This window comes from Panicum virgatum, chromosome 9N (genome assembly GCF_016808335.1).
Source record: "Panicum virgatum strain AP13 chromosome 9N, P.virgatum_v5, whole genome shotgun sequence".
In the NCBI taxonomy this organism is placed as follows: domain Eukaryota; kingdom Viridiplantae; phylum Streptophyta; class Magnoliopsida; order Poales; family Poaceae; genus Panicum; species Panicum virgatum.
This window is the reverse complement of record NC_053153.1, coordinates 61,819,722-61,828,006: the sequence shown is the minus strand read 5'-3', so window position 1 is coordinate 61,828,006 and position 8,285 is coordinate 61,819,722. Positions and strand designations below refer to the sequence as shown.

At 51.4% G+C, this 8,285-nt stretch overlaps 1 protein-coding gene and 1 long non-coding RNA gene across 2 annotated transcripts; both read right to left on the bottom strand.

Moving 5' to 3' along the window:
* Window positions 1–4,427: 4,427 nt before the first annotated feature.
* Window positions 4,428–5,820, bottom strand: LOC120687782. Its single transcript, XR_005680836.1, has 2 exons — window positions 5,293–5,820; window positions 4,428–4,616 (listed from the first exon to the last, which is right to left on the bottom strand). It is a non-coding gene; the product is annotated as an uncharacterized LOC120687782 (long non-coding RNA).
* A 1,056-nt stretch (window positions 5,821–6,876) lies between these two features.
* LOC120693369 lies at window positions 6,877–7,863 on the bottom strand. Its single transcript, XM_039976787.1, has 2 exons — window positions 7,432–7,863; window positions 6,877–7,313 (listed from the first exon to the last, which is right to left on the bottom strand). Exons 1-2 carry the CDS (start codon window positions 7,815–7,817, stop codon window positions 7,121–7,123), a joined length of 579 nt encoding a protein of 192 aa, XP_039832721.1. The 5' UTR covers window positions 7,818–7,863; the 3' UTR covers window positions 6,877–7,120.
* Between the last annotated feature and the right edge of the window lie 422 nt (window positions 7,864–8,285).

Genomic DNA, 8,285 nt, shown 5'->3' with positions numbered 1-8,285 from the left:
CGTCTCCTTCGTTGACAACAATGGGCCCAGCAACAGGCGCTCCATCTCCATCAGCGACCTCGTCCTGGTCTCTTCCGGATCTCAGGGTTCCATCGGCGCCGGGAGCAGTGGTGGAAGCGGCAGCATGCGCAACGGCTCCCGTGGTCAGGTAATTGTTTGCTTGGCACTAATGATCTCATCGCACTAACGTTTCTGGTTAATGCTATCCTTAGTTGTTTGTTCGGATTACTATGCGTTTTTAAACCGGATATATGCTGCATGTTTGAGTTTGGAAGAAATTTAGTTCATGCATGGATTTCTTATGGCTACATTTGTAGGGTACGATTCATTAGTCATTCAGAAACTTTTGCTCTGGAATACAAATAGGAAAAGGGAAAGAGATTGAGCGTCGAGTTCTCTTTACTCTGAAAAGCATAAATTTGGTGCTTTCAAAGTAGGTGACGAAACCGTTTTGCTTGTTATTTATAATATTACATTACATCAGTGGTTTTATTACTAAATCACGAGAGGCAGAAAGAGAACGTGAACACTATTCCTTTTGTTGATTACTGTCTCATAAGGTTTGTCAAATATGGACCTTGCTAACTAGAAAGCAATATCAGCATTTGTTGACGGTTTGTCTTAGAAGGAAGCATTGCACTTCTTTTCTGTAATTGAAAGTTGTTTGCACCGTCTTTGTTGCTTTTTGGTTTTTGTACTCCCACCAATTGTTGATAGGAATATGATAAAACGGTCCTCAAATATGCATATGCTGACTAATCGTTTCTGTTTTTTGCCTTCAATTCTTCAGATTCTCCATAGGGAGGAACCTCGTGTGACGCAAGCCCAAAGGAACAGACATCCTGAGGTAAATATTTCTAGATCATTTCTTTTTATGTGGGGTTTATATCCAATGATGATAGTTGACCCCTCATGATTTCATACTTGATTTCTATTGTTTAATACTGAACTTTCTAATTTTGAAATTATAAAGGAGTCTGATAATATCATTCTGGCAAATTCTATCTGATAAATTCAGACGATAAGACAAACACATGTTATTGTAGCTTTCTTTCACAAGGTTCTGTCCTGTTAGAAATACTGAGTTACTTTTAAGTTCTTTGTAATCACTTCTTTATCTTTTAGATTGGCTGCTTACCTCGCCTGAAGCCATTTACATAGGCTTGACAAGGAAAATTGTACGTGTGTGTGTGTTGCACTATTGCTTTTGTGTGTGTAGCGCGTGTGCACAAATTGACTGCATTTTTGTTTGATATCTGATTATTTTCTTCAGCTTTAATATTTGTTGTTCTAGTTGCCAACAGGTGGGATCCTATAACCGCCGCTTGCAACATCAGGGAGCCGATCCTTCCAACATCAACCAGGGGCAGGAGTTCTTCAACCCCTTCAACAACAACGGGGGGCATGACTTTGTCAACCCCCTTCAACATCCAGCACGGACCGGCCTTCTCCATTGACTTCCCATACTACTAGGGGCAATGTCTGCTTGTAGCCCCACACTACACATATGCTCCACCCATGATGGCCATCCATCCAGCGGAACTCTATGAAGGGGTGTTCAACATCAGAAGGCACCCGTCATCCAAGGTCAACATCACCCACCCTGATGGCACCCGCTGCAGTTGCCACAGCGGCCGCTGATGCCGCGGAGGGGATCCAGTGTCGTCATCGCGCCGGCGCTACAGCAGCCCGAGACACCATCGCAGCCGCGCACAGGAGCTTCCCGAGACGCCGCCGCCGCCGCCACAATAGTCGTCTGCACAGACGTTCCTCGGGCCGCCGAACGCGGTGAAGGCTGCCGCCATCGAAGCCGTGTTGTACGCCCAGCACGAGGAACATGCTACCCGTGTTCAAGGAGATCTGCCCCGACGACGACGCAAACCTGGCCCCTCCTCCTCCTGCTCCGCCGTGCCCGTGACATGGATCGTCTCTCCAGCCTGTACATCCCCACCTGTTGTAACCGTACCGACCCATAGCTCTGTCTGCAAGTCGTCGCACACCGATGGTGACGATGATAAGAGAACTAGCTCTCGAACTCCTTGGCTCTCGCCAGGGCGCCGTGGTGACTGGTGAGCGCTGGTTGTCTGTTCGAACCTTAGTTGCATTTGTGTCGGATTCCTCTGCAAACGTGAGAGCTAATGGAGCTCCGAACTCAAACTGCAGGCGGGGCGGGTTGCGGCCCGCCACAAACCCTCACAGCTCTTCGCTAACATTTTTTGCGGGTTTGAGGTTACCCACAAGGTTCCGCACGCGGGCAACAAGCAGTTTGTGGGCTTTGCGGCCACAAACTCTAATCCCGCATGTCCCGCATGGACAGACAGCTAGCTTCCTTGCTCGGACAGGCAGCTAGCTTGCTTGCCCAGTACTAGTCCGTTTAATCAACCAATAAGTATCGTCTATATTTACTGAAAAGCAATATAAAATGAATGAAAACAAAAGCCAAAACAAGAGCATTAATAATTAGAACAACTGTGTCGTTCTATCATCAATCAGATTAGGATTAGATTACATCATTAAGAAATAAAAATAAACAAGAACTATTAGCTCCTCCCAAAAATATTTGGATAACCAAACTAGGATTTTTTTCAGCAAGTGATATTCATCAATCTAAACTGCACTGCATTAATCTATCCTCAACCCCCGTGTCGCCCTCCCTGGTGGATCGGGGGGCGACACCGCGTGCCGCTCCGACCCCCGGCCGCCGCCGGCCGGCGGCGCTGAAGCCAGCCCCCGCGTCGCGCTCCCCCTCTCCCTCTCCCTCCCGCTCGCTCCCGCGCCACTCCCCCCTCCCAACCCTAGGTCGCCGGCTCGCCGTGATCCGCGGCTTCCGGCTGCTGCTCGCCGGATCCGCCCACCACGGCCCCGGATCTGCGTTCCCCTTGCCGGGGGAGCCTTCTCGTCGACGGTGGAGGTGCCACCGCGCCTTGAGGTCCCGGGGGGCCGCAGCCGCACCGGCGCCCGCCGCAGGGGCGGCAGGGTAGGCGGGCGCTGCGCCGCCTCGTCCTCGGCTCCACCGCGGCAGCGCGTGTGCTCGTTCACCCGCTCGGCGTCGCGCGCAACTTCGACCTCGGCGGCTTCGTCGGCGACGCCGACAGCTCTGCTTCGGATCTGGTCGTGGCGGTGGCCGCCGGCCGGTTGCGGTCCTGCCTTTGTCGGCCTCTACTGGCCGGGGCCGGCTCCGTTGCCCTCCGCGTCTCCGGGGCCGCCGTCGCTGGGCCTGCCCTTGCGCCGGCCGCCGACGCGGCTTGTCCTCCCCTAGTGGCATCTGCCACGCTGGGTCAACGTGGCCTCTGTGGTCCCGGGCATGAAGGTTGTTCCCCGGTGAAAACCATGTCCGGTATTTCGGACCGGCGACGATGGTGCCTAGTGCGCCATGTCTCTCTTGGGGGCGTCGTCACGGGACACCTTCATGCCTCCTAGGCTTGTTGTTCTGCTCTCGGCGGCCTTAGGCTTGGAGTTGGATCCCTGGTGAAAACCATATCCGATGCTTCGGATTGGCGATGATGGCGCCTGGTGCGTCATACCCCTGTTGAGGGCATCGTCTTGGGTTTCCTTCATGCTATTGCTGCTGAACTGCCTTCGCCTGGTGGTTGACTGCTCTTCTCTTCTCGGAAGAATCCACTTCTGCGCCTGCCTTCGCTTAGTTTCCTATACATCGTCCAGGTCGCGTTGGTCGTCGGTCCGCGGATGCTTTGCCGTTGTCCTGCTCTGGCGGATGCTTTGCCGTTGTCGTCGTTGGTTGGACTTTTCTTCGGGCGGATGCTTCGCCGCCGCTGTTGGTTGGTTGGGTGGATGCTTTGCCACCCTGTTTGGTTGTAGATCTTCGCACCTTTTGCGGTGTAGTCTCTTTTTGCAGGTTCAGTTGTTGATTGCCGTTAGGTTGGCCTTGTTTAGGGTTGTGGGGTTTGAGGTGTTCTCCCCCGTCGTGCTTCTGCTGCTGGGTGTCTGTCGTGCTTCTGCTGCTGGGTGTCTGTCGTGGTTGTTGGGTGTGTGTTTGTGTTTTTTCAGTATTTTCTCTATTTTTAGTCCTTTGTGATCTTGTGTTGGTCAAATTCTATTTAGCCGCAGCAAGAATTGTCTGTAAACTTCTTTCTTCTTAATGAAATATGTGCTCAGTCACGGTCGCAAAAAAAAATCATCAATCTGAGATGAACCACATCTCATTAGCTTCTTTCAGCAAGAGAACACTGTATCTCACAAGGACTTTAAAGTTAAAAAGAGGAGTAGCTGCAAAGCTTCTTCCTTCAAGCAGACTATTTCTTCAAATCTGGAAGCACCTCGAAACTCGAAATGATGTCAGAGTGCGTGCGTCTGAGGGCGTGGTGGTGATGGACGGGAGGCCTGGGAGATGGTTCCCGGCGGCGGCGTGGTCGGGACGCCGTCCTGGCGGCCGGCGTGGAGCGATGGAACAAGGGAGCGAGTGCAAGTTACAGGGAAGCGCCTGAAGATCCAAACGATCTCCAAGCTTAACTGCAATAGCCTTCAGGTTCGGGCCTTCATGGCCAAGTTACAGACTGGTTTCAATTTACAAATTCGAAAAGCAAAGAGAAACAAAGATGCAACTGCCGCAGCAATGTTGTCGTCGTGGGCGCGTGCCGCTCTAGCCGCGACGTCGCCTGTGGTAGACATTCCCGTACATAACAAATGAAAACAAAAAATTAGATAAGAATGCGATGTGAAATCTTAACTACACCAATGAAGAAAGTGTACTGGTTACTACTGCTGACATCTGAATATAGTCATTCAGAGTCGAGAATATAGACAACAAGATCAATAGAATAAATTATTAACAAGGTTTGACAAAGCAAACTGATTTTCAGTATAAACAAATTACAGATATGACATGAACACTATTTTCAGTAGATTAACTTGCTATGCAGTGAAGGCGATTAGAGGCCACGGCAATAGAAAAGTTAACTAACAGCTACAAGGTTTCTCTCATGTTCAAAATAGGACAGCAGAAGCAACTCTGCTGCATATTATTGTGATCAAGCCAGGTTTTAGACATTTTTGGTATAGGAGTATCTCTTTTCCTTTGGTGCTAATCATTTCGATGTTTGCACTTTATAATAGAAAACCAATCATACATTCATACATGCCCATATGCATGGACGACGTCTCAGTGACATGGATCCAGACTACATTACCGGCACCCTTGATCTACCAGTACTGCAGGTACCTCTTACTAACAGCTATCTCTAACTGAACGTAGCTGATGGAACTTGAAAAAAAAACCCTACACTGACTAACTGAATTACAAACACAAGAACAGGGATTACAACCATAACTTACACTTCTTGGTGAGATACTGAGATCGAGTTTGCTGAGAAGTGTCATCCGGTCGACCTGCAGGCTCCAATTCATCAAAGAAAGGCGCCTGATTGGAATCCCCGTCTTCCTCATCCACCACGGAGGAGTGCCATCTGCCCAGTTACCTCCATCTGCCAACTCCACCATGAGGCTGCCGAACAGCGACCGGAGCGGAAGCTGTTGGCGGTTGCCGGTGGGGTCGACGGGGTGAAGCCCTGCACAACTGCACCACGCTGCTCTTGTCGCTCCCGCCGCTCGTGCTCGTGGACAAGTCGCCCTCCGCATCCGACGTCGCCGCGTTGCCCTTGTGCTGCGGCTACTTCTTCTTTGATGGCAGCGTGCTTCTTTCAGATTCGGAAGTCGCCGTAAGTGCTGACGATCTGCGCGGGGGAGGGGGGATGGGATTGCGGAAGCAAAGGAGAAGCGGAGGGATGGGATTGCGGTGAGGCGGAGACGTCGATGGTGGCGGCGGAGACCGTTGCTAGGTTACGAGGCTGCAGGTTTGCGGGTCTTGCGGGCTTTGTTTTTGTCCACGTTTGGTCCACGGGCTTTGGCGGGCTACTTACCAATGGGCCACCAGAACTTTGCAGCTGGGCCGCATTAGCCACAACTGCTGTTTTTGCGGGGCGGGTTCTTATACAAACCCGCAAACCCGCCCCGCCTGCAACTTGACTCGAAGGACATGTAGCCGTAGTTGGTTGGTGCATGTACTCTATCTGTACGTCTTAAACTTGTTGAGAAATACTCCCTCCTTCCCCGTTTATAAGGCATGGTGAAACATGACACGGTCTTCTAAACAACACTTTGAACATTTATTTATCATATATTATATCACTTTTGATTATAAACTTATAATCATTGTAAAATATATTTGATTATGAATCCAATCATATGAAATTTGCATTATAAAAATAAAAATTTAATAGTCAAATTATTAGTCAAAGATGACAAGGTTTGAATCTTGATATACGTGTATGCCTTATAAACAGGGAAGGAGGGAGTATAAGCCATTAGTTTCCAAAAAAATCTCAACAGTACTGTCACATCGAATCGTTGAACTTATACATGAAATATTAAATGCAGTTGAAAAAATAACTAATTACATAATTTAACTGTTTCATACTAGATGACTTTTTTAAACTTAATTAGTTCATAATTGAATATTAATTGTCAAATGATAATGAAATATGCTACATTACCAAAATCTAATTTTTTTCACAAACTAAACATAGCAATAGAATTGCGGCTTGGGTTTTGGGTTTCAAATTCTGTTTTGCTTTCTGATTGTGTGTCGAATTGACACGCTGTCTCAAACACATACACATAACACAAGATGCGCGCGACACACGCACACCAGACGCAACACACACAGGCGCGCGCACACACACAAGCGAACACAAACAGAGAGACAATTCACCGTGCCTGCGCGTGCTTGGCTGAAGCTACAGCATCACTGTAGATACAGTATCTTCGTACTATAACTTCGCGTAGGTCGTCGACCATTACTACAGTACCATCTGCTACAGTACAACAGTTACAATATATATGTTCTCTCTCAAAATAAACTACTACAGTGAATCAGCCAGCCGGAACCAACCAGCCCAACAGGGTAAATATACACGCGCGCGCGCACGACCCAGACACGACACAAACACACAAGTCCCGTGCACACACTTCACACGAACAGCTGTCAGCTACACACAGAGTAACAAGTCTTTGTAGAAAAAGAGAAACTGGAGTACATACATCTCACATCTGCATAACACTGTTTTTTACAAAACACGGAGCCAATGAACGCGGCATGCTTTGCTCACAGCTCCGAGTCGTCGGAGGACGGCGAGGCAGCTCGCTTCACCTTCTCCTTGGTCGCCTCCACGGCGTCCCCCGTGGCCCTCGCCGCCGTTGCCGCCGCCTGCTCCACCGTCTCCTTGCCCGTCTTGAAGCTCTTCTTGGCCGCGTCCGCCACAGAGCCGGCGCTCCCGGCGGCGGCGGCGTCGCCGTACCTTGGCACAAGGACACGCACGGCGCATGAACGCTCAGAGCTGACCTCGCGGCACACTTGAAAGTGAAATCAACGAACAGGAGATGTATATAATATATGGTGAGCGAGCGCATAGATACCGAGGCTCGTCGGCGCCCGGCCGCCGCAGCTTCATCCACGTCAGCCTCGCCCACGCGCGGAACGCGTCGAGCCGGCTGTTGAACCCCGGGATGCCGGCGTCGCCGACCGCGTGCTCGACGGGCTCGGCGCGCTTCCCTGCTGCCTCCCCGGCGCCCTGCACCCCGTTGCCGAGGACGCCCTCGCCTACTCCGTCGCCGGCGCGGGGCACCGACGACATCAGCAGCGCCGCGACGGAGGCCGCCAGGACCGCGAGCAGGACGACCGACGCGGATATGGTGGCGCCCCCCTTCACCGCCGGCGGCTGCCCGCCTTCCGCGAGGCTGCCGGCGTCGCCCGTGGCCGCGGCGGCCGCCCTGGCGTCGACCTCGGCCGTGGGTTCGGACATCTGAGGTGCGGGGAGAGGCCGGATGGAGGAGGAGAGATCAAACTAGTTGCCGTTGCCGGGGGAACGCACGCTGCGGGTAGGCACGTGCCGACGTGCTGCCTAGTAGTAGGCTGGCGCTGCCCGTGCCTCGCAATGCTGCCGTGACACGTCGCCTGATACGTGGCCTGCCCGACGGGAGGCCGAGGAGACGAGGTGGGCGACGGGCGGCGGTGGTGGAGTACGTGCGCCTTGTGAGTCACGGGTGGATTTTTTTCTTTTTTATACTTTTTAAAAATAAAAATTTCAAAAATATATGTCCGTTTTGAAATATTTCAAAAATACCCCCGATCGCCCCTCATAGGGCGACAGACCCTAAGTGTAATTTTTTTCTTCAAATTTGCAACGAGGTCCCTGGAAAAAGGGAGCCTGTCGCCCCCCACGGGCGACAGGGGGGCCTGTCGCCCCCCCTCGGGCGACCACTGGGCCCAG